Source organism: Hemicordylus capensis, chromosome 6, assembly GCF_027244095.1.
Source record: "Hemicordylus capensis ecotype Gifberg chromosome 6, rHemCap1.1.pri, whole genome shotgun sequence".
NCBI classification, from domain to species: Eukaryota; Metazoa; Chordata; class Lepidosauria; order Squamata; family Cordylidae; genus Hemicordylus; species Hemicordylus capensis.
The window spans coordinates 158,698,549-158,725,230 of record NC_069662.1 but is presented as its reverse complement, the minus strand read 5'-3'; the positions used below and the strand labels follow the sequence as shown (position 1 = coordinate 158,725,230).

Here is a 26,682-nt window from a genome sequence, read left to right as displayed (position 1 = left end):
GGGAAGGGGGGCTGGCAGGGGGAGGAGGAACTTTCAGTGACACCCCCCCCATGGCCATGGCAGCACCCCCTTCCCCCCCTCATTCCACTAAGAATCCCTGAGCCAGCCGGGAGGGGGGTTGGCTCAAAGTTGAGCCAAACCGAACTAGGCCCTGTCTGGCTTGATGGCAAGCCATCGAACAGGTCCAGTTCACACATCAAGCCAGTTCATACATCCCTACCGGTAGTGACCACGTACCCATTCAGTCACTCCATCTGTGTACTACTTCAATTGAAATATAAAAAGTGCTCCATGAACCAAATGAAGTGGTGGGTGGCTGCTAGGGAGAGGGCTTTTTCAGCAGTATAATAGCCTCCCTAGTGAGGCTCGCCTGGCACTATCACTTTTTCTTTTAGGCATCAGGTGAAGGCATTTATTTTATTGTACCTTTCTTTTGTTTTAATGTGGTTTTAATTGTGTGTTTTAATTTCCAGTTCTTCAGTTGTTGTTTACTGTTTTATTTTGTGAGCCAGCTCTGGTGAACAACTGTTATGGGGTGGCTAACAAATAAGGTTGTTATTATTACATAGAAACATTACTTCCCATGAACTCTAGTTGTGCTATCAAACCAGTGGCCACCAAGATGTAATATGCATACCTCACCTATTGATTATAAGGATTATGGAAATCCAGGCTATGACTATTTGCCACTTGAAATAGTTTTCCTTTGTAGATGCTCTGACATAAGAAAGCAGAACTCTCTTAATTGTTGTGGTAAAGATATTAGTTTTTAATAAAAATGAAAGGTGCACTGATGCATGCATCTTCAAGAGGACACTCCTGGGAGATGGTACCAATTCTCTCCCTCGCCCTCATATACTCTTCAATATTTGATAGTACAAGCACTCATGTGTGACAAATATACCCAATTAAAATTGTAGGTCATACTCTTATCAGTTTAACAAACTGCAAGTTTCAACTGAACTTCAAATACTTAACAAGATGATGTGGCATGAACCCTGCTGTTTGGAATGCACATCTTGATAATCAGTCTGTAAATTAAATCTTAACCCAAGTAAAAGTTCAGTGACAGCTACAAGTTACAAGAATGGATGAAGGGAGGGGATATTTCTCATCCATGTATTACTTAGCCTATCTTATTAGCAAGTTGAAAGATTATTTACACATAGTTGGTAAATATGCAAATACTGGAATGTATACTCTACCGGGTCGGTATGGTTTTCTCTTTCGCTTTTTGATTCCTTCAGTTCCTTCTACTCCCTTAGGATCATCATCTGCAGCTTCCCGTTCAGGGCTAGTATCTGATTTTCCTTCACAGTCCATTAGATCTCCTTTTGAAGGAAAAATGTATAATTATGAAGGAAAACTACCTTGGAGAAAGTTAACAGTTAGAGTGAAAGTGAGTGTCTGTCTATCTGACATTTTTAGGTGATTCACTGGCAACTAAACCTTCTGTACTCCTAATTCTGTAGACATTGACAATCTTACCACACCTATCAATTCACAGACAAAATGGCAACATCCCTTTGATAGGGAATTTTAAATGTAAATGACATGTTGTAAAGGAACAAGGCCTAAAACTCTTCTTTTTGTAAAAAAGGTTGTATATTGTAAATTGCTTTGTCTCTGTATTAAGAAAGCTGATAAGGTCAAAGGTTTACGGCTGCTGTCCTGTAGTTTCACTTTTGAGAAAGAACAGTTGAACAGTTCGACAGTTTGATTTTGGAGGGAAAGGGAGGTTTGATTTTATTAGTTATTATTTGAAAAAGAGAGGGAATTTGAGTTATTCTGACTGAGTATTTTGAAAAGAATAGGAGGAAAATTTGGGTACAGTTTGGAAAAATGAAGAGTGAAGTTCAGAGGGCAGTCAAAGCTGATGACTTGAAGAGATACAGTCTGGAGAAAGTGTATATAAAAACTGGTTGCTCACCTGTAACTATTGATCAGGAAGTGATCTGTTGAAGTCACAAGAGTGGGTTCTGCGCCTGCACAGGACAATTCGAGCAGAATTGACTAGCTCTTTGAAGTGCTTAGCCCTGCCCATGGCATGTGGTACACTTCCTTAGTTTGGGAGGGCTAGGGTTTCTCCTCAGTTCCTGATGGAACAACATTTGGATTCAACCACTATATGGAATCAGTCCACAGTTCAATAAGGTAAGCAGCACTCCATGTTCTATAAACATACGTTTTGTCACTTCACATAATGCAGCAGGGGCCGGTGGGAGGGTCGTAAGATTGCAAAGGATCACTTCCAGACCAATAGTTACAGGTGAGCAAACTGTTTATCTGGATCGTGATCTGTTGCTCTCATAAAAGTGGGTGACTAACGAGTTGTCAGTCTGGACAAGGGTGAATTATGCTAAGGTAGGACCCTTTTAAGCACACCCCTCCCAAAGTTGGCCTGGGTTGTAGAGCAAAGGTCCAAGGCATAGTGTTTAGCAAGGGTATGCTCAAAGAACCAAGTTGCTACAGTACAGATGTCCTTGAGCTTAATGACAGCTATATGGGCAGCAAAGGTAGCATAAGCCCTGGTAGAGTGAGCCCGTATGGTCTTTGGGGGTTCCAACTATTGATGTTTGTAGGTCAGGAAAATGAGTTCCACAATCCAGTGGGATACCCTTTGTCTAGCAATCTGGTAAACTTTCACTTTTTCTTTGTAACCCACAAAAAGGCATTGTGTGTTCCTATAGGACTTGGTCAACTGTATGTAGAACAGGAGCGCATACCTCAACATCCAAGGAATGCAGGGGATGTTCTACAGCCGTCGTGGGATTCCGGAAGAAGGTAGGTAAGACAATGTCGCTGTTTATGTGGAAGTCTGTAACCACTTTAGGCCTAAACTCAAGGTCCAGGTGAAACACTACCCTGTCCTCATGAAATTTAGTATAGGGGACATCAATGCGAAGGCCATTTAGCTCGCCGACCCACCAAGCTGACGTTATGGCTAACAAAAAACCTGTTTTTAATATTATACGTTTTGGAAGGGCCATTACCATGGGCTCAAAAGGCGGCTCTGTTAGAGCAGACAGGACAGGTGCCATTGTTCAGTAGGCTGTTGGATAGGCAGGTAGAGATTATTCTGCCCTTTTAGGAATCCCTTGGAGCCTGGATGTGAGAAAACTGTTTTTCCATCCCATCCGGGATTACAAGCAGAAATAGTGGCCAGATGAACGTTGATGGAAACATTGGCCAGCTTCCGCTGCTTCAGGTTCATGAGGTATAGTAAGACTTGGCGAGAAGTAGCAGAATGAGGCAGAAAACTGTTCCTCTGTGCATACAGCCTAAATCACTTCCACTTGCTATTGTAGTTGATGCGAGTAGATGTCTTCCTGTCGTTGAGGAGGATGTCATTCAAAAGCCTAACCTCCAGGCAGTCAAGTTGAGAGTTTTCAGGTCAGGATGGAGGAGCCTTCTGCCCTTCTGTGTTAGAAAATCCTCTTGTTGAGGCAGACATCTGTGGTGACCCTTCGACAGTCTGAGTGCCTGTTGAGGCCACCACGGAGCAAGCAATATATAATCAGAACTCTTTTGAACAGAAGGTAAGGAGGAAAGATGTATAGCAACTTTTCAACCCCAGTTGAATTGGAAGGCATCCCCCATGGAGCTACAATTTATGCTGACCCTCAAGCAATATTGGGAGCACCTTCCTGTTCAGTGATGTTGCAAACAAGTCAGTTTCTGGTGTCCCCCAGGTCCTGAACAATAGCTGGAGGTATCGGAGATTGATCTCCCAATTGTGTTGTTATAGAAAAAGTTGTGGCCTGCTGAGATGATCTGCTAAAGTGTTCTCCACTCCTTTGATGTGGATCGTAGTCAGGGTTATCTGTTGTGCTATGGCCCAATGCCAAATTTGCAGGCTTAGCATGCAAAGGGAGTGGGAGACTATCCCTTCCTGGCAGTTTAGATAAGTGATCGCTGTGGTATTGTTCGGGCTGATTTGGACCACCTTGCCTGTCAGAGATGGTTGGAAAGACTTGACCATCTGGAACATTGCCAACAGTTCTAAAATGCTGATGTGCCTTTGGCGCTGGTTCAGAGACCAGAGACCCTGTGCTTGAAGATCCCCACAGTGGGCTCCCCAGCCTCGCAGGGAAGCATTTGTCGTGACACAAGCAGATGGTTGAGGCATTCGGAAGGGGACTCCAGACAGTAGGTTGACTCCTTTTGTCCACCATTGGAATGAAACCAGGAATAGGTAAGGGACTGTCAACAACATCTGTGAGCTGTCCACGTTTGGTCGGAATACTGACAGAAACCAAAGCTCAAGCCTTCTTAGTCAAAGTCTGGTGTAGTGCACAGTGGAGTTGCACAAAACTATAAGGCCCAGCAATTTCTGCATCTTGTGAGCCTTCTGTCTTGCTTGCGTCATGAAGGTGGATATCATGGTCTTGATGCACAAGAAGCACTCCTCGGGCAGAAATGCCCACTGTGCCTCCGCGTCGAAAATGGCCCCTATGTAGTCTGTGCGTTTCACTGGCGGAAGCTTGGACTTTGACCATTTCACCTGGATGCCCAGGTCCTCGAGCAAGCTCAGGACTGTCGAGACCTGTGAAGCTAACTGATCTTTTACCAGCAGCCAGGCATCAAGGAAGGGGAAAACTGTCAACCCTTGCAACCAGAGGTGCGCTATGATCATGGCCATGTGTTTTGTAAAAACACGGAAGCTCATTGTACTGTTAGACCTGGTGCCCCACCGTGAACTGGAGGGATATGGAAGTACGCGTCTTGGAGATCCAATCTGAGGAGCTCACTGTTCAAGGTGCCGACACAATGGCGGTCAGAAACGAACTGAGGAGAAAATGCTAGTCCGCCCAAACTAAGAAAATGCACTACATGCAGGGGATGGGGCTAAGCGCTTCGAGGAGCTAGTCAATTCTGCCTGAATGGTCCTGTGCAGGCACAGAACCCACTCTTATGAGTGGAAAGCATCACGATCCAGATCTGAAAAATTGCTGGCACAATCTGAGAGAGGATTAGAGCTGGAACTGTAGAAAGAGCTGTGAAATCACTAGCAGAGAATGCAAGTTCTCTGAAGGGCTGAAATCACTCACTAGTAAGAAGAAACAGTCTGGGGCTAAACCCCGCAGAATTTGGAAGGAGAATAGGACCTGAGGCTCCACAAAGGACGTCAGGTTGCTAAAAAGCTGAAGTAACTACCGAGGACTCTGAGTTAGGGACCAGTATTAGGTCAGTTGGATATGTTTTTCCAACCATTTTATTTCTGCTCTTACACTCATATGGTAACTGTGTTTGTTGTTGATGTGCTATACAAAGAAACCAAAGCTACCATTTTAAATTGATGAATTCTTTTACAAAGTAAATTTCTTGTTTTATTTAAAGATCAGAAGCTTCTGCCTGATTGTCTCCACCCCACATCTAAAGCCTTTCTACATTACTGGGGGACGGGGGCGGGTTTATTGCAAAGGTTGAAGGGCTGTTACAGTAGAGACAGCCCGAGAAAAGAAAAGTCTAGTTGGTGGCAGCGGTTAAGCATAGAAATCATGGGATTGGTCCGCGACAAGTGTTACCAACATGGCAGGATAAGCAGATTCCTCCACACATGTAATAACCAGTGTTTCTACTTTTTGGCAATGCTGGGTTTGCCATTCCAAACAAGGATTTAAATACGTTTATGTGGTTCTACATCTTTATGTAAAACAGCTCATATTGAAAGTCCAAAATCCCTTTGGTAGTAAAGATACTGGGAATCAGAGGTGGTCTGGTTTCTTGTTTCTAAGCTGGGGCAGATACATATTCATCATTAATCACCCTCTAGACCACTGGGTGAGTGTGTTAGACAGGGGCCACAGACATTTTAACTGACCATGTATTGTTCAACTATGCTGTCAAGCAGTAAGATGACCCAATGTTTAATAGAATTCTTGCTTATATGTAGCTCCTGCTATGGAATACAGTGGAATTACATTAACTCCCCTCCTTCTCCCCCCACTTTTTAATCTGTCCAGGGACCAAGATAAGATTGAGCATAGCCAACCTACTGCCTGGTCTTGGATTTGGTGTTGAGGACACCCAGAATGATTGTTATGGGTGAATTCAACATCCATGCTGAGGCTGCCTTGTCTGGAGTGGCTCAAGACTTCATGTCCGCCATGACAAACATGTTGCTGGCCCAACACATGAATTAGGGCATACTCTAAATCTCGTTTTTTGACTTGACAGGAGGATGGTGACTGAAAGAGGATGGGTAATCTATGCCCTTCTCATGGTCAGATCACTTCCTTCTGAGGTTTAGAGTCTCAGTGGCTTCACCACTCTGTAAGGGTGGAGGACCTATAAAAATGGTCTGCCTCTGGAGAAATGCTTATATCTACAAGGGAGGGTCCACATCTTAGTGGTAAAAAATGTACTTTGCATGCAAAAGATCCCAGGCTCAATCCCTATCATTTTCCATTAAAGAATCTAAGATGGTAGAGCTAGGAAAAATCTCAGTTAGATTATGGTGAGCCACTACCAATCAGAGCAGATAATGCTGAGCTTGGTGAACCAATGGTCTGACTCAATACAAAGCAGCTTTGTATCTATATATGTATGTACTGTTCAATCACAGTACACAAGATTGCACTATTACTTGAACCACTCTCTCTCTCTCTCTCTCTCTCTCTCTCAACTCAAATAAAATAAATACATATTAAGCAAACAAACAAACTCTCTTGTCTATAACATGCTTCTTATCCAATCTGATACAGGATGAAAAATATTAAAGTACTTTGACAGTAGTTAGATATCAATATTCTTCTTGTAAACAGGCATGTTCTGTACCAGTGGTTCCCAACCTGGGTTCCTCCAGATGTTGCTGTACTACAACTCCCAGCATCCCCAGCTACAATTTATTATGGCTAGGGATGTTGGGAGTTGTAGTTCAGCAACATCTGGAGGAACCCAGTTTGGGAACCACTGCTCTGTGCTACGGTTTGCCATTAAGTAAGTAAAGTGTGCCATCAAATCAATTTCGACCCCTGGTGCCCACAGAGCCCTGTGGTTTTCTTTGGTAGAATGCAGGAGGAGTTTACCATTGCCTGCTTCCGCACAGAATGAGATGATGCCTTTCAGCATCTTCCTGTATCACTGCTGCTCAATATAGTACCAGCGGGGATTTGAACAGGCAACCTTCTGCTTGTTAGTCAAGCATTTGCCCACTGCGCCACTTAAGGTGATTGCCATTAAGTAAGTCAGAGTTATTTATTTATTTACTAAATGTCTTGCCCATATTTCAGGCACAATACCTCACAAGGTGGCTTGTTGGGGGGTTTGTCATCATATTCTACAATAAGTTACTGGCATGTATAGTATATTCTGTTGCATTTCCATCTTATGTTTGCAGACACAGGCCTCCCTTTCAAACATTATAAATGTTCACTAGGAGACCATAAGGTGGACCAACTTGTATCTGATATAACATGCTGATCAGCTCATCTGAACTGTTTGTATCTGTACATATACTGAAATATCTCTATCTAAGATTGATAAATTTCCTCATTAAATCCATCTTCACAAGCCCCATGAGGCAGGTCACAATTATTTCCAGTGTACAAGAGGGCAAGTGAAGCTGATAGGAAGCAACTTGCCCATGGTTACCCCATGCGTCCTTGGTTGAGTTGGAATGCAACAGAATTAGGTCACTATACTAAAGATCAAGGACTAGCTTGCCTATCAGATCCTTTACTTCAGGCTTCGGAGGAGTTGGAGCATAAATATTTAAATAAAGAAATTAATAAAGATGACTATGCATGCTGCTGAATTGGAAGTCTTTTCTCAGGCGAGAAACCCCTTATGTTCCATTTCAGATGATCTGAACTACTGAAAATCTCAACAGCATTGGCACATCTGCAACACTGGAATATCTAGCATAAAACCACAGTTACCTCTACTATCATCCATCTCACCATCCCTTGAGTGTTCTGACTGGATGTCAGGTGGTGTCTGGAGAACAGCCACACTATTCTGGTTTATTATCTTCAATTTGAGCTTTGGCTTTGTCCGCTTTCTTCTTGGTACCACAGCACTGAGGCTCTGTAACTGGGACATTCCCATTTCTGTCAAACAGACTCCATCCTGAGTGTATGTTTTCGGTGGGTCTGTGAAATTTGCATGAACCATAACAGGAATACAAGCGTTAATAATTTTGCTTACATGTCCTTGATAGTGTTTCTCCCCACTAAACTTTAAGGAATTTGCAATTAACATATTATAAACAGGAACCCATTTTAACAGAGCAAGACAGAACCCGCATTACTCATTCTAAGCATACATTGGCTTAGAAAAGGCACAGCCTTCCCCATTTCTTACAGTCTCGTGGCAAAAGTACATTGCTTTCTCATGTTTCCAGAGTGCCTCCTGCAGCTACCTGTTTGCATTCTTACTGCAACATAAACTATTTTGAACCAGCACCAGTTGAATGCCTGCCTCACACATAGCTGTTAAGGGCTGGGCAGTTGTCATTTAATAAACAGAAAGAAGTTCAGTGGTCAAAGTCCCTGCTTTGCCTGTTGAAGGTTCCCAGGTTCACTCTCTGGAATCATCACTTAAAGGCACTCCAAAAGTGCAGAGAAACCTACATCACGCAAGGTCTTAAAGCTGAGGCCTGGTTGTGGAACAGGGGAGGAATTCTGAGGATAACAACTAACCAGCCGAAAACACTGAAATACCATTTGCTTCTTCTCCCCTTCTCCACAGAGTCTGGGTCCTCCCACCCATCCTGCAGAAACACCTTCAAAAATGCATCCCTCCTCCCGCCATCTTGAGGAATGCAAACCTGTTCCTTTTTTTAAAAAAATCGTAACAGCAGTAACAATTAAAATCCAGCATCCAGATTTTCACACCAGTCTGAGCTTTGTGTGTTAACTGCTAACTGAGCAAAGAGACACCTTTAAAAGTGGTGATTCTCTTATATTTAGCAGGGGAAGAGCAGATGGCCCTATCCAACCCCACCCTCCAGTGGCAGCTGCTGGTATCTGCCTTATGTTTCTTTTTAGATTGTGAGCCCTTTGGGGGACAGGGGACCATCTTATTTATGTATTTTTTATATGTAAATCCCTTTGAGAACTTTGGTTGAAGAGCAGTATATAAATATTTGTTGTAGTATTAGTAGTACTCCTCAAACGGAGTCCAAGTATAGAAGCACATAACTGTTTGTGGCTGTCTTAAGGAGTTAAACAGGAAAGCTGTCCCACATATTTTAAAGAGCACTTGCATATATGTTTACAATTTGTTTGTTTGTTTGTTTGTTTATTTGTATACCGCCCTTCCAAAATGGCTCAGGGTGGTTAATTAACTAACCATTTGCTTAATTGCATTTGCTTAATTGTTAATTAATTAACAATTAAGCAAACGCAAAAGTGCTTGAACAATTAGGATTTGATTTAAAATAAAGCAAGCAGTAAGAGAGAATGGGATGGCAAAAGATATAAAAATGAGAATGAGCTTAGAGATATACCAATAATACAATTCACAAAAATATTTCCAAGTTCAGTGGTGAAATAAGTAGAGAAAAACCATTAGAAATACCATCAGGAAGCACACTAGAGGAAAGGAATCGAGAATTTTAACAATTACCAAGTTCCTTTGCTTTTGTTATAATCTGGGCTGCAATTGATGAGTCTGAACAATCAGATGAAGGCACTGAAACAGAAGAAGCAAGTTATTGAGAAACTAAACACAATGTTGTTTTCATTAAAATAACTTCTCTATACTGGTGGCTCTTATTCACGGGGTTCTGGTCTGGCCTACAAACATGAATAATAAAACAGTGAATAACGATACCTTGAGTCAATGGGAATTGGAGGGTTGGGTTCCTAAAGGTTAAAAAAAAGGCTGCTTATGCTTCACAACATGGGCGATTCACAAGCAATAAAAAAGGAGGTGGGTGGAGGATGTGAGTTTACAAAACTTTTAAGAGTACAGCCCACCCAAAACTAGCCTCAGCCACAGAGTGGATGTCCAAGGTGCAATGCTTAACAAAGGATAAGATGGAAGAGCAGGTAGAGACTTTATGTATTTCTGAAAAGGCAATGCTGGACAAATGAGCAGAAGGGGTGGCCATAGCCCTGGTGGAATGGGCTTTGATAGTGTCCAGCAGTGCTCTGCCTTGTTTGTCATAGCAGGTGGAACTCAGCTGGACGAACCATTCAGAAAGTCTTTGACAAGATACAGGTTGGCCCTTGTGAGGACCTTCGAAGTTAATGAAGAGCCTATTGGATTTTCTAAAGTCCTTTGTCCTGTACAAATAGAGGAGTGCTCCGGGTTAGAGAAAGGGTTCATGAAAAATGTAGGAAGAACAATGTCTCAGGAATATAGGAAACTGCCTTATACCAAGTCAGAACATTGGTCCATCTAGTTCAGTATTGTCTATATTGTCAGTATTGTCAACCTCCCATGGTTGGGCAAGGTGATTGAGAGGGTGGTGGTCTCCCAGCTCCAGGCGGTCTTGGAGGAAACTGACTATCTAGACCCATTTCAAACTGGTTTTCGGATGGGCTATGGGGTGGAGACTGCCTTGGTTGGCCTGATGGATGATCTCCAATTGGGACTTGACAGAGGAAGTGTGACTCTGTTGGTCCTTTTGGATCTCTCTGCGGCTTTCGATACTATTGACCATAGTATCCTTCTGGAACATCTGAGGGAGTTGGAGGTGGGAGGCACAGCTTTGCAGTGGATCTGCTCCTACCTATTTGGCAGATCCCAGATGGTGTCACTTGGAGACTGTTGCTCTTCAAAATCTGAGCTTTTATATGGGGTCCCTCAGGGCTCCATACTGTCTCCAATGCTTTTTAATATCTACAGTGAGGGAAATAAGTATTTGATCCCCTGCTGGTTGGAACACCAATGGGGGTGGTGATGGAGGCCCCAGGACAGTTGTAGGAGGAGGGGGAACCAAGGCTGTCTCAGCCACCACGGCTGAGTATTATGCATCTGGTCCAGTGTTGTAGGATTTTGCTCAGAACATGAGACAGGATAGGCAAGGGTGGGAATAGCTAGTTCACCCACTGCTGCTCTCGAAGAGAAGAGGGTGCACTTTTTGTTGTGCTGAGTTTCAAAGAGGATAGCTCGTCTTGTGGTAGCAAGCATGACTTGTCCCCTTAGCTAAGCAGGGTCAACCCTGGTTGCATATTAATGGGAGACTTGATGTGTGAGCAAGTTCCCTCTCTGGATTCTCCAAGATAGGGCTGAGAGAGATTCCTGCCTGAAGTCTTGGAGAAGCCACTGCCAGTCTGTGTAGACAATACTGAGCTAGATGGAACAATGGTCTGAGTCAGTATATGGCAGCTTCCTATGTTCCACTTGTGGAGTCTCCCAGCGTAGGAAAAGATAGGAAAGAACGTTGGGATTGATCTCCCATTCGACAGGACAGGTTTGATTCTGTGCTAAGATTGTCCACCAATGTGTTGTTGATGCCCTTTATGTGAAGGGCCAATAGGTAGATGTGATGGTGAATGGAACAGTCCCACAGTTGAATGGACAGGTTGCAAAGGAATTTTGAAAACATACCACCTTGGCGGTTGATGCATGAAACTACTGTCTTATCAAGTAAGATTTGGATGGTTTTGCCATTTAGAACTGGTAGAAAAGACTTGAGGGCCAAGAAAACAGCCAAGAGTTCTAGAGTTCATTTTTTACAAGAGTTCATTTTTTACATGGAAAATTTACATATTTTTGGTGGTTCCAGTGATCTTGTGCATGAAGCCCTTCACAAGGAACATACCATCCTTTCAAGGAGGCATCCATGGTTAGAGTTCGTGTGGAAGAGGAGGATGGAACAGGTAGAATCCACCAGCGTAGTGAGTCCAGTACAGCTGGTGGTAGTTACAGTCGCTGGCTGTCCACATTTGGTTGGAAATTGGAAAGGAACCATAGCTGAAGATGTCACATCATGAGGAGTCTGGCATAATAAAGAGTCGCAGTGGATGATGCCATTGGGCACAAGAGGCGTTGGATGAACTGTGCCTCTTGGGTGGGTTTGGACCTGAAGGAGTGGATCATATGCCAATTGAGAGCTGCCTTTCTTCTGGTAGAAAAGCTAATTTTGCATTGGTGTCGAATATGTTGCCTATGTAAGTCAGAGATTTCTGGGGGACAAGGATGGATTTCTTCAAATTCACTTGAATGCCCAGATCCTCTAAGAACATGAGTACTGTCTGGATATGATTGGTGAGCAGTACTTTGTCCAGAGAGACGAGCAACCAATCGTCCAGTTACAGGAAGACTGAGGTTCTTTCCATCCTGAGATGGGCAACAATGGCGCTCACACATTTGGTGAAGATACGCAAGGCCAAACGGGAGGACCATATACTGGTCAACTTGGTCCCCCATGGCGAAATGTAGATATTTCCTGTGGATAGGTTGAATCCCCACATGTAAATAAGCATCTTTTAGGGAGCTGTATGGAATTTTATGGCATAGCCAGTGCAGATGATACTTAGCACCCAGGCATCGGATGTGATAATGTGCCAAGTGGAAAGGAAGGGTGCAAGTCTGATGGGTGTAGAAGTCCCAACAGGCAGGGGGACCTGGGAGTCAAAGATGTTGTTTGGATTAGTCCTAGACTTTGGTCTTTTGTTGTCCCCCTCTTTATTTTGAGAAAGAGATAGAATTCTGAGAGTACTGGAAACATTTTCTGGAACCCCTCTTGCCAGAGTGGTTGTACTGGTATCCTAAACCTTTGAGAGTAGGATTGAGGAGTGGAGAAGGATGTAAAGGTACTGGACGAAAACCTAGATTTTGTTCATGCGTCCCATCGTTTCATCCGTTTGAGAGCTAAAAAGGCCCTCCCTGTCAAAAGGGGAGGTCTTCAATTTTGTCTCTCATGTCAGGTTGTAGAGAAGATGAACAGAGTTGGGCAGCATGTTGCCTTAAAGAGATAGCACCATCCAAGGTGTGAGATTCAGTTTCCATCAGGTATTTTGGCATGTGATGCCCACAGATTTAGAAAGTAGCTCCTTTAATCTTGTTTGTGACATTTCAAGAGCATCCTTTAGGTTGCCTTTGAGCCCCTCCCAGACCGAGTAATGGAACTTGGCCACATAGGCCATATAATTAGCTAGCTTCATCGAGAGGGATGAAGAAGTATAAATTTTCTGGTCAATGTTTTCTGCCCTCTTTGTCGGTGGGAGCAGAGTGCTTCTGTCCAGACTTGGTACCCATAGCACAATCCATGACCAGCAAGTTTGGTGGAGAATGCTTAAATAAAAACTGTGGTCATCTTCCTGAATGCGATAGAAATTTTTGAGTCTCTTGGAGAAAGTTATGGCACTAAATGGCACATCTCATAAGGATTTTGTCTAGTTGATTAGTAATGGCAACATGGGAAGAACCACAAGTTGTGAGGTCATAGTCGAGGCAACAAAATCAAAGACTGGGTCCCTAACAACTGGAACAGGGAGAGTTGAGTTCCAGGCCAAGAACGCTCAGCTACCTGAATCCAGTACAACTTTGTTTCCTCATTTGTAGAGTTGGAAGGATTATTTGGCATGTTGTCATCTGGAGAGGCATCAGGTGGGTTTTCTATGTGTGTGGATTCAGTGTCCGAGTCAGAGGAAGAAGTGTAGTCATCATTGGAGAACTGCTTTTCTGGAATAGCAGATGTTGTCATAGTGCTTAAGGAGGAATAAGTTTGTTTAGCAGGAAGAGCCGGAGGAATGGCTCAGTAGGCCACAGTACAGGAGTATGTGTGAGAGGGGGTTGTGGTGCAGGAGGGGAATCCTGCTTGAAAGAAGTGTCCGGGAGAAAAGGAGGCAACAGAACTTGAGAAGAGTTGGTAGATTTGAGTTTCTTAAGTTTCCAAAGGTGGAGTTCTTCATAATCATATGACAGAGATGTGGAAGGCATGGTCTTTACATCTCGCCATGCTCCTGATATAGTCTGGGTCCAGGACCCCAGGGAAGCTCCAATAGTATAGTCGTCTCCAGTACGACTAGTAGGCAGGGAGTGAAAAATGAAGCCTTTCCTCCAAAGTTGGACAGAAAAGTGCAATGGAGAGCAATGAGGGGTTGCTCACACTGGAGATGTAGATGGGTTTGGAATATCTCCAATGATCCCGAGGCAGTGTCATCATCAGTATCCAAGTCACAGAGGAAAAATCCTTTGAGCACAGAGCAGGAGGTGTCATCATTGGAGAGGCCAGGGTGGAGTCAATGTGGAAGAGATGAAAGTCTTTCAACAATGATGGTGTCAACGGAAAGTGAAGTGAAGAAGACAGGTGTCAAGGAAAAGGCTGAAGGTGTGCTCCCAGTCAAGATCAATAGTGGGAAGTTGGAGCCTAGACTGTAGCGGACATGGATGGTAGCACAGCCCTGGAGATCAACTTCCAGATTGGTGCCAGCATCAAAGTCAAGGCTGGAGTTGTTGAAGCCACTTCCATCACCTCCATTGAGGAGGAAGATGAGTGGGAATGGACAGCCTAAAAGACTGGTGTTCTAAAAGTGTCTGACGTTGATGCCACGGGCAGTTGATGAGGATGTGTCCAAAGGGGGGGGGTGGCACGACATTGGAGTCTATGTCGAGCCAATGGTTATGCTAGTGTTGAGGGTGGTGCTGGTGAGGTTGGGCAAAGTGAGTCTTCCGGAGTTGATGCTGTTGATGATGCAGAAGAAGTTGACTAAAGCTTCTGATGTTTCGACTGAGAGGAAGAGTCTTCTTCCCAGGGTTTGCACTTTTTAGGATGTCTATGGCTTTTTAAAAAGACATCCCATGGCTTTGTGAAAGTATTTGCAGAGGCAGATGGGGAAACTCCAAAAATTGAGACAGACTATGCTATCATCAATGTCAAAGGTGTTGGCATCGAAGAGTGCAGCATCAGAGTTGAGGGGCACAGAGCCTGTTTGTACACGGCTGCCTGCAAACATAATTGTCTGCTTTTCTGAGTTTGTTTGGAAAAGGAGAGGCAGATTTTACAAGCATAGCTGTTATGGTCTTTCCCAAGGCAGAGCAAGCCGAGTTCGTGCTTGTTGGAAGAGGGGAGGGTCCCACGGCAAGAGGAACACAGCATAAAAGTCTTTTTAAAAGCCCATTAGCAACAAACCCAAAGTGTTGGGCAAAGAATGGTAAAAAAATCTCCAAGATCAGAGAAAACTAGTAAAGCAAACCGTAAATTTTGTCTTTCAGGAACTGAACATGAGGAGGAAAAAAGAGAGAATGGTTCAAAATGGCAGTCAAGAAGGAACTGAGCTGGGAAGCACTCTGCTGCCGAAGGTAGTGAGCATACTCTGCACGCAAACGGCAGAACTTCAAAGCACTATGAGGAACTTGAAATCCTTCCGCAGGGACTATTGCACAGGCGCAAAGCCCATGTTGTGAAGGATACCGGATCTGCACTAAGATCATATTAATTTCAAATTAAAGAGCAAGTGATAGTATGGACACACAGCAATTCTGATGTGGTAGCTGGCAGATTTACATATTAAAAAATACAAAATATAATTCAGTCTAAAGAGCAAACTCACAATCTACAAATGCCACTGCTGGGCAACTTCATTCATTTTGTGCAGGAACCTTGTGCAAGCCCCTTTGAAATGAGGGAGGCCTGAACAGCAGTTATGCTTTTTGGGTGGATTGCACCCCAAGCCCATAACAAAATCAACAAGATGAAGGGCTAATCTCACTTTATCTGGGGGGTAAGGAGAGGGGAATATTAATACTTGAGGCTATACCTCTGTCAAAAAGCAGGGGCGGAGGGAAAAAGAAACATACATCAAGAGCAGTGTTCTCTCTAATTATTTTCATCTTTGTGTGGAATGAGTTTTGTTCTGGGTGGCAGTGTCAAGGCAGTGTACAGGTGAAACTCGGAAAATTAGAATATCGTGCAAAAGTCCATTAATTTCAGTAATGCAAATTAAAAGGTGAAACTGATATATGAGACAGACGCATTACATGCAAAGCGAGATAAGTCAAGCCTTAATTTGTTATAATTGTGATGATCATGGCGTACAGCTCATGAAAACCCCAAATCCACAATCTCAGAAAATTAGAATATTACATGGAACCAAGAAGACAAGGATTGAAGAATAGAACAATATCGGACCTCTGAAAAGTATAAGCATGCATATGTATTCAGTACTTGGTTTGGGCCCCTTTTGCAGCAATTACTGCCTCAATGCGGCGTGGCATGGATGCTATCAGCCTGTGGCACTGATGAGGTATTATGGAAGACCAGGATGCTTCATTAGCGGCCTTCAGCAATTCTGCATTGTTTGGTCTCGTGTCTCTCATCCTTCTCTTGGCAATGCCCCATAGATTCTCTATGGGGTCAGGTCAGGCGAGTTTGCTGGCCAATCAAGCACAGTACACTGTATACTTTTCAGAGGTCCGATATTGTTCTATTCTTCAATCCTTGTCTTCTTGGTTCCATGTAATATTCTAATTTTCTGAGATTGTGGATTTGGGGTTTTCATGAGCTGTACGCCATGATCATCACAATTATAACAAATTAAGGCTTGACTTATCTCGCTTTGCATGTAATGCATCTGTCTCATATATCAGTTTCACCTTTTAATTTGCATTACTGAAATTAATGGACTTTTGCACGATATTCTAATTTTCCGAGTTTCACCTGTATGTGCATTCAGAATGGGGCTTTCCTGACTAAACCTGAACGGGATCTAAAACTGACTGAACAGACATCAAGATCAGGGAACTGTGGCTCAATTCTGACAAACTTCTACATGGGTAGAGGCTACATATGGTGGTAGAGGACCAAGGCCATACCAACCAACTAGGCATATCTGTCTTGCCTCTGGGTCTACTTCATATCCACATGCAGTCATTTCACAGATTTTATTTGGGTTAACTAATTATGCTTGTGCAAAGAGTCATGCAGAGTCATGTAAAAGATGTTCAGTAGGCCAGGAGGTGGGGAAGGAATAAATCTGCTTTTCCAACCACATAAAGCTTCTACACAAAGAGAAGTTAATACAAACCAGGCTAGACTACATGCATGTATCAAATGAGTCACATTTCTAAGTAGGTAAGTTTAGTAGCAATATATAAATAATTCCAGACATATAATTAAAAACAAAATTATGGCCACTTGAATCATTTTTCATTAGTTATTATATCTGCTGTTTCCCCATGCAATAAAGAATATAATAGATCAGGTTAGAATGCATATATTCTACATCCTTATACATCAGCATGACATAATGATGTATACATTAGCAATCTGACATTGTCAAGCTACAAGGCAAGTCCATAAAGCTTCTGTGCTTATGCCTGCAAATGGACAATTTATCTGACACAAATAATATTAAATACTCCTCCAACTTAGATTTAATAACAGGATAAAATGCAATGCTATACACAAATTCAAAGTAATCAGCCTTTCAACACTATGTAGTCTAGGATACCAAGATGCAGCATTAAGCTAAAAAGAAAATGTGTAAGAGTGGAGGGCATTGTCTTCTCAATTACATTAATAGGGGATACAGAGGGGAGCCCACACAGACTTTTGTGAGCCGAGGATGTGGGCTGGAGGAAATGAGGCAAATTTCCTTTCCTCCATTTACTCCTCTCCTCATACCTCTGCCAGGTTTTCCTCCAAGGAAGCAATGTGTGGGACATGTATAGGGCTGACTGAACAAAGAGGCAGTGGTGACCACTGGGACCCTCTTCCAGTTGGCTGCAGAGAGGTGGCTCTTAGAGAGATCCTTGAGTGCTACTGCTGCTTGCTTGCTTGCTTATTTATTTATTTGATTTATATAGCAACCTTCCAAAATGGCTCAGGGCAGTTTAAAACAAGATAAAAACAATTAAAACGAGTTAACAGTTAAAATCAAAACTATAAAGACAGAATAAAACCAATTAAACAATTCAAACAGCTAAAAAAACCCTGGAAAACCAGGGCAACAATTTAAAACAGTTTAAAACAGTTTTTCAGTCATTTAAAAACCCTGGAAGGTCAGGCCAAACAGATAGGTTTTAAGGGCTCTCCTGAAGGACAGTAATGATCTCGAATTACGAATTTCTACCGTGAGTGCATTCCACAGCCCAGGAGCAGCTACAGAGAAGGCCCGCCTCTGAGTCGCCACCAGACGAACCGGTGGTAACTGGAGACGGACCTCCTCAGATGACCTCAACATGCAGTGGGGATCATGCAGAAGGAGGTGCTCTCTAAGATAACTCAGACCTAAGCCATTTAGGGCTTTAAAGGTAATATCCAGTACTTCGTATTCTGCCCAGAAACATATCGGCAGCCAGTGTAACTGTTTCAAAACAGTCATAATACAGTCTCTCCGGGATGTCCCAGAGACCAATTTGGCTCCCGCATTCTGAACTAGCTGAAGTTTCCGGACTATGTACAAAGGCAGCCCAATGTAGAGTGCATTGTAATAGTCAAGCCGGGAGATTACCAGCTGTTGCACCACAGTTTTGAGATCATCCTCTTCAAGGAATGGGTGCAGCTGTCGAATCAGCTGGAGCTGATAGAAAGCACTCCTGGCCATGGCCTCCACCCTGAGATACCAGGGTGAGGCCCAAGCTGTGCACCTGCTCCTTCTGGGGGAGTGTAACCCCATCCAGCACAGGAAGATCTAACTCACTCCTCAGATTCTGAGCCCCCACAATGAGCACCTCCGTCTTGCTTGGATTCAGCTTCAATTTGTTCTCCCTCATCCAGTCCATTACTGCCTGTAGGCAGGCATTTAGAGAATGAATGCCATTTCATGAAGAGGAAAAGGAGAAGTAGATTTGGGTGTCATCACCATACTGATAACACCCAGCACCAAATCTCCTGATGACCTCACCCAGCGGTTTCATGTAGATATTGAAAAGCATTGGTGACAGAATGGAGCCCTAGGGGACTCCATATAACAGCTCCCGTTTTGAGGAGCAACTGCCACCAAGCTCCACCATCTGGAAACCTGAGAGATAGGAGCGGAACCACTGCAAAGCAGTGCCCCCTATCCCCAGCTCCCCCAGGTGATCCAGAAGGATACCATGGTCGATGGTATCCAACACTGCCGAGAGATCCAGAAGAATCAACAGAGTCACACTCCCTCTGTTGATTCCCCGGTAAAGGTCATCCATCAGGCCAACCAAGGCTGTCTCAACCCCATAGCCAGCTCTAAAGACAATTTGAAATGGGTCTAGATAATCAGTTTCCTCCAAGACTGCCTGGAGCTGGTCGGCCACCACCCTCTCAATCACTTTGCCCAACCAAGGGAGATTGGCCTGTAACTATCCATTGCTAAGGGGTCCAGGGAAGGCTTCTTTAAGAGTGGTCTATCCATTGCCTCCAAGGGGGCACCCTATCCTCCCTTAGCGACGTATTTATGATATTACCTAGGCTACCTCCAACAATATCCCTGCAAGATAGAAGCAACCAAGTTGGGCAAGGATCCAGAGATCAGGTGGTAGGCCACACCGCCCCAAGCAGCTTGTCCACATCCTCAGGAGTCACAGATTGAAAATTATCCAATCTAATACTGCAGGAGGGATCGCTGAAAACTTCCTCCATAGACCTTGCAGAAATAGTGGAGTCCAAGTTGGCCTGAATACAGGAGAACTTGTTCGCAAAGAACCAATTAAAAGCATCACAGTAGAACGACCCCGGGGACTGATCTGAAGTAGAAGGAGCAGAGACCAAACTCCTCACAACCCAGGATAGCACTGCTGAGCATGAACCTGCAGTTGCAATGCACGCAGACCAAAATCTCTTTTTCGCATGCACCGCCACCGCATAAGTCTTCAAATGGGTCACATGCTGTATCCTGTCAGATATGAACTGAGTTTTCCTCCACTTGCGCTCTAGTTGCCTACCCAACTGCTTCAGCCCCCGCAACTCCTCAGTATACCAAGGGGCCATTTTTGAAGCAGGTCAGAAGGGACGCTTAAGAGCAATCATGTCTACTGTCCTGTTGAGAGTTCCCTGTTCCAGATTCCCACCAGGGCATCAGCAGAATCACCAGCCGCACCAACATCAAAATCCTCCAAGGCCTTTTGAAATCCTACTGGGTTCAGCAGCCTTTTGGGACAGACCATTCTAACAGCTCCACCATATGGATTGTTTGCCCATATGGCCTGGGAATTACTGGGCTCAGCAAGCAGAATTTGCTAAATTTGTAGTTATTTATATGAGAGACCCCAAACAGAATGCAAGGGTGGCAGTGGTGGACCTCCCTTCTGGATTAACCTATCAAACCCCTTCCCACTCCAACTATCTTGTAGTGTGCATTGTAGCCTCATCTCCTAGGAGAGTTCTGACAAGCTGAGGCTAGCATACAGGCACTAAGCCACAAGAATATTTGGAGAGGTTATGCCAGTTGCCCCCATCCCCCACCAATACTTTTCAGCAAGAAATCTTCCCTGTGTGATTTTTTTCCTCTCCACCCCATAAGTTGTGCTACCTGCAGAGGGGTACTTGCACACAGGAATGGTGTAGGAAATAGAGTAGAGAGGGTATGGATAAGGTACAGATCACAGCAGTAACTCTAGCACTTATGACCATCACTGAGGTACTTCAGGTGCACTTTTGCTTCCACTATTGCAACCTTGGGGGAAAACTAAACAGCTTGACTTATGGGAGGTATAAAAATCCAATAATGGAATTAGAACGTTCAAGGTAACATTATTTTTCAAAGAACTTTCTCTTCTCAGAATTATGGTGCCTGAGAATGGCAGTCTCTTTTCCACTTTTCTAGCATCTTACTTTTAAGCAAACTTACGATCCACTGGGGACAACAGAGATTTACCCAGCTTTCTAATGTAAATTATTTCAATTTCCCATTAGTGTTACAGTGCTAAAAAGCAAGATTAAAGGAATTCATTCCCTTAAGTACAGTCCAAAGACCAAAAGAAGTTGTTTTAAAATGTACTGCAATGCTTTGCTGGATATGCCATTAAAATTTTTCTTACCGTTTGCTGGTGGCATATATGGCCTACACATAGTACAGTCAAAGCCACTGTCTGCTGTGCTTTCTACTTCCTCTTCTGTGTTTAAGTTTTGGCAGACTGTGTGCATCCACCTGGGAGTTAAGATAAAAGAGGGGATACAGTTAGCTGAAACATACACAATTATATAACAAACTTATTAGGGACATTCAGACTAACCCTGAGCTCATTTCCCATCACACAAGGAGCTCTCCTATGATTTCTGGAGAACTCCCCCACCCCTGCAGTCATCCATGACTCCTGAAACCTTGTTCCTGAGGGTTGGACCCTCATGGACATAGTTTTAAGAAGCACATGCAACAGAAAACACATGATTAGTCTGGATGTTGGCCATCATTCAGATATTTTTGTGACTGCAAGCAAGTAGCAACATAGTGTACATTATTAAGAAGCAATGACAACAGATTTTTAACAGGTAAGCCACAGCAACTCTTAGATGCATGTTCAGATTCTGTGTACAATAGTAGTGTTCAGAGATGACTTCATATGAGATACAACTATAGTTCTCTACTTCATAATAATTTATGTAATATGGTGAATCCCAGATTATGGTCTGTGTATATGTAGCAATGGGTCAAGATGGCGATGTAACCAGTCGCACTTTAGCATGCCCCGGAGCCACTGCTTAAGAACTGCTTAATCTCTTCATAACAGTGGAGACTTGCTCATTAAACTGGAGATTATTTTTTCTTTTCTATTGTGGGGAGTCTCACTGGTGAGTGTCATAATAGCTTCTCAGGGAGGAAGAAAGAAAGTTCAGCCTCCTACCACCCCTCTCCTCCAGAAACATTTCCAGAGGAAGAAGGCAATATAAACAGGTTGCTCACCTGTAACTGATGATCTGGTAGCTATCTGCTGATATCCATTAGAGTGGGTTCTGCCCCTGCGCGGAAGCCTCTCGGTATTGAATTCTACAGCTCCTCTTCAGCACCTGTGCCCCGCCCCACATGACCACATGGCTATTTAAGGTGGTAGGAAGCGCAGGCACCTCAGTTCCTTGTAGACCGGTGAAGCAGTCAAGTAAGCAGGTAAGTTCTACTACTACGTAAGGGAAGTATTACTGTGGAGGGGAGGTTCGGGAGGGTCTAATAGATATCAATGGATCACTACCAGATCATCAGTTACAGGTGAGCAACCTGTTTATCTGGATCGTGATCCGTTGATACCACTAGAGTGGGTGTCTAGTTAGCTCCACAAGGAGGAGGGAGCAGTAGATTCATTGTAACACCCTTTTTAGAACAGCTCTCCCAAAATTTGCCTCCACAGCAGATCGTAGGTCTATGGCATAGTGTTTGACAAATGGCTGTTCAGAAGACCAAGTAGCAGCCTTACAAATATCCTGAAAAGATATGCCAGCCAAGTATGCGGCTGAAGCCCCATACGCCCTTGTAGAGTGTGCCCTGATAGTCTTTGGGGGCTGCATCTGTTGTAGAGAGTATGCCAGATGGATGGTCTCCACCAGCCAATGCGACAGTCTCTGTCTAGATAACATCTGTATCTTATTCCACCCTTTATAGGAGATGAACAGTCTCTTAGATGACCGAAATTGTTTGGTTCTAGAAAGGTAATAAAGAAGTACCCTGCAAACATCTAAAGAATGCAGAGCCTTCTCTAGCGCTGTAGTTGGAGATTTAAAGAAAGTGAGCAACACCACATCCTGGTTGATGTGGAAGTCTGACACAATTTTAGGTAAGAAGGAGATATCAGGTCGCAGGACTACTTTGTCGGGGTAGAAATGTGCGTAGGGGACATCCATTCGGAGAGCCGTATGCTCACTCACCCTGCGCGCAGTTGTGATAGCCGCTAAGAACGCAGTTTTCAACTATATTAGTTTCAGAGATGCAGAATGCATGGATTCAAAAGGAGGCTCAGTGAGAGCGGATAGGACTAGCGAGATACTCCACTGTTCCAGCAGCTTGCGGATAGGTGGGTATAGGTTAGCGAGGCCCTTCAGGAGACTTCTGCAGGAGGGGTGGGAGAATACTGTCTTGCCATCCCAGCCCGGATGCCTGGATAACAGGGCCGCCAAGTGGACTTTAATTTATACATTCGAGAGTTTTGCCTTTTTTAGGGAGGTCATATACAGCAGGATCTCACGGACTGAGGCCTCTTTGGGGCGAAAGGTGTGTTGAGAAGCGTAGATAGCAAATCTATTCCATTTGCTGGCATAATTCCGTCTTGTAGAGGCTTTGCGTTCATTCAGCATAATCCATTTTAGGAGTCTATCCTCCGTGCTGTCAGTTGCAGAGTTTGAACCCCTGGGTGTAGTAGGCATCCATTTTCCTGTATTAGGAGGTCTGGATGGTTGGGAAGCCTCCGAAAAGTGTTCGAAGTCAGTCTGAGTAAATGTGGAAACCATGCTTGGCAGGGCCATCACGGTGTTATCAGGATGCACTTCACATGGCTCGACAGTAGGTGTGCTACAACTCTGCCTACCAGTGATAAAGGAGGGAACATGTAGCTCCAAATCTCCGACCAGTCCAGTTGGAAGGTGTCCCCTAAGGACCAAGGGTCGTGACCCGCTCTCGAGCAGAACAGCCTACACTTTGTGTTCCGCCTTGTAGCAAGTAAGTCGATCTCTGGGTAACCCCAGAGGTGGAATATTTCCCGCAGGTAAGCATCGTTCAGTTCCCATTCTTGTTGGGTCCCTGACAAGAACGAACGGCTGAGGCCATCTGCTAGTATGTTGTCTGTGCCCTTGATGTGGATGGCTATTGCCGTTATACTGTTTCTGATACACCAATGCCAAATCTGGAGGCTTAGGGCACAAAGAGACCTCAAGACCATTCCTCCCTGTCTGTTCAGGTAGGCGATAGCCGTAGGGTTGTCTAGCCGCAACTGTACAAGACGGCCCCGTAGCACAGGAAGAAAAGCCTTCATTGACAGGAAAACCGATAATAGTTCTAGAAAGTTTATATGTAGCTGGTACTGTGCATGAGTCCAGAGGCCTTGAGTTGTGGTGGCATTGCAATAACCACCCCACCCCCATAGGGAAGCATCCGTCGTGACCCAAACTGATGGAGGCTGTGCCTGAAAGGGTACTCCCCTGAGTAGGTTAGACATCTGGGTCCACCAGGACAACGTGCGGAAGACTGGTATTGGAACCAGTAGGCACTTTTCTGAGTTGTCTTTCAGTAGGTTGAAGGAAGAGAGGAACCACATCTGTAACTTTCTCATCTTTAGATGGGTGTATTGTACTGTAGAATTGCAAGAGGCCATTAGGCCCAACAGGCGCTGTATTTGACGAGCTGGTTGTGAAGGGTTGGCCTGAAATTGGTGTATCAGAGATGCAATGGTCTGATAACGGTCCTCCGGAAGAAAAGCCCTGCCGAGGCTGGCATCCAGTACAGCCCCGATATACGTTACGATGGGTACTGGTGTGAGGCTGGACTTTTTCCAGTTGACCCGTATTACGAGGTCCTGGAGAAGGCTCAACATATACTGTATCTGCGAAAGTAACTCGCTTTTGTCCTGTGACGACAGGAGCTAGTCGTTGAGGTAAAGGTACAGTTTCAGCCCCTTTGTTCTTAGGTGGGCTACTACTACTGCCATGCACTTTGTAAAGACACGTGGGGCAGTGCAAAGTCCAAATGGCAGTACTTGGTACTGGTAAACTGCACCTCCTACAGTGAATCAAAGATATTTCCGGAAGGATGGACGGATCCCTATATGAAAGTAAGCATCCTTCAAGTCTAATGTCACTAGCCAGCGCTCCTGTTGCAGAAGTGGTAGGATATCCTGTAATGTTGTCATGCAATACTTTTTTACTTGGACATACTTTTTTAGATGTCTCAGGTCCATTATTGGCTGCATCCCTCCATCCTTCTTTGGAATTTGAAAATAGTGGGAGTAAAACCCCTCCCGTCTCTGTGCCCATTGCACTGGCACCACAGCTTTTTTGCACAAGAGTTCCTGCACCTCCTGGTATAGGGCTGGTGTCTTCTTTGTAAAGCGAATGCCTCGAAAGAGAGGGTGAGCTTTGAACTCTATTGCGTAACCGTACTCGATGATTTTCAGCACCCAGCGATCTGATGTGATGTGGCACCATGCTTGTGCATGACTTGCCAACCTGATGGAGTTGGTGGCTAGTGGGGACGTCTGAGTGTTATAAATCAGTCCCCCGCTGTCCCCGATGTTTTGTGGAGGCCAGTAAGGCTGTGGTACCAGGTGACGCAGTGGGCTGTCCTGAATCTCAAAGCCACTGTTTGTTTTCTTCCGCCGGTTTTCGTTGATTCGACCGAAATTTGCCTTTTTGTTGGTTATCGTGCTTTTTGTAAGGCTGGTATGATTTGCGGTAGTCGCACCGGTCCTGTTGCCTATATGTAGGATGCGGGCGATAGAAAGATCTTTGTTTACTCCCATATGACGTCGAGACGGATGCAGTCATAAAAGTCTTGGCTGTAAATTTTGATTTTTTCATTTTCTCCATGGTCACATCAGTCTCCTCGGAGAAAAGGCCTTTGCCATCGAAAGGTAACCCCTCTATCTTGTCCTTCATGTCCTGCTGGAGGGAGGCAGACTGGAGCCACGTGTGGCATCTCAGAGTTATCACTGTGGTAATTGATCTGGACTCCAACTCTGCCAGATGTTTAGCCGTACTCAGTTGTTGGCAGGTGAGGTCCGCTGCCTTTGTAGAGTCTTGCGGAACTTTTGCTTCAGTTCTTCTGGAGATAATGCATCCCAATTTTCCCCCAAGTCTTCTCAAATGCAGGAACTGTATTTCGCCATACAGGCTGAATAATTCGCCACCTTCTCTGAAAGACAGGATGTAGAATACAACTTTCTACCCATAACATCCAGTTTTCTCCTTTCTTTATTGGCTGGGGTGGTTTGTCTTCTACCTGACCTGGAACTGGTTGCACAATCAATTACTAAAGAGTTCGGCAACGGATGTTTGAATAGGTACATATTATCTTGTTCCTGTATGCGGTAGAGTCTTTCTAAGCGCTTTGACGTAGGAGTAGATGTGTGGGGTACTTGCCAAGCACATTGCGCAGCGTTAGATATTATGGATAGTAGTAGCAACGCAACAGGCTGGGAAGACTGAGATTGCTGCATGAAATTGTAGACTGGATCGTCTATGGTTTTTAGTTGAGAAGACAGATCCAGACCCAGTGCAGATGCCATCTGCTTCACATGCGAGTGGTATGCTTTCAGTTCTTCCGTTGGTGAAACGTGGGCCAAGGTAGCCACATCTGGAGAAGGATCAGCCTCTACAATTTCAGTATCAAACTCGAAATTGGAAGAGCCATGGTGACTACCACCTGAGCCAACGTCGGAAGAAGTTGGACTTGAAGGCGGCATCTCTGGAGAAGCCGGGGGTGAAGAAGGCAGTGTTGCCAAGGGCTCAGTTTGCACCGCCGAGTTGATAAATGGCCTTACCCTCATTTGTGAGCCTCTACTAGTAATGATAGGCCAAGGAGTTTGAGTAAAAGCCACCTTAAGTATTTTAATAGGTAAGGTCGGGGCATCCCCTGCTGCCAGCGGACGTATATGAAGTGGTGTAGTATCCAACTCAGGCCGTTGAAGTGTGGGGTCATCCGAATGCCCAGTTGCAGAGTTTTCGGGTCTCCACGCCCTGTCCTCCAGGAAGTCATACGCCACTCCCAGCGAAGCTGTACCTGGTAGAGCCGTTTCTTTCGATGGTGACACGGCATGGCTAAACCTGCAAGTGTGCCATGGAGTAGGAGTGGCGAACTGAGTGGAAGTATCTTGAGAAGAGGATCTAAAGGAGTAGGCTCCCCATCTGAGAGATCATCCTCTTCCAGAGAGAAGGCCATTGGAGCT

The 26,682-nt window shown here is 44.4% G+C and overlaps 1 protein-coding gene across 8 annotated transcripts in view; it reads right to left on the bottom strand.

The window, feature by feature from the left end:
* The window catches only part of KMT2C (lysine methyltransferase 2C), a 302,840-nt gene that overhangs the window by 81,120 nt on the left and 195,038 nt on the right, over nucleotides 1–26,682 (bottom strand). For all 8 annotated transcript variants that reach the window (XM_053260171.1, XM_053260176.1, XM_053260175.1 and 5 more), the window contains 4 exons: nucleotides 20,860–20,969; nucleotides 9,574–9,639; nucleotides 7,884–8,096; nucleotides 1,206–1,331 (listed from right to left, as the gene is read on the bottom strand). In XM_053260171.1, the coding sequence (XP_053116146.1) occupies nucleotides 1,206–1,331; nucleotides 7,884–8,096; nucleotides 9,574–9,639; nucleotides 20,860–20,969 (515 nt within the window). The remainder of the gene's footprint in view (nucleotides 1–1,205; nucleotides 1,332–7,883; nucleotides 8,097–9,573; nucleotides 9,640–20,859; nucleotides 20,970–26,682) is intronic.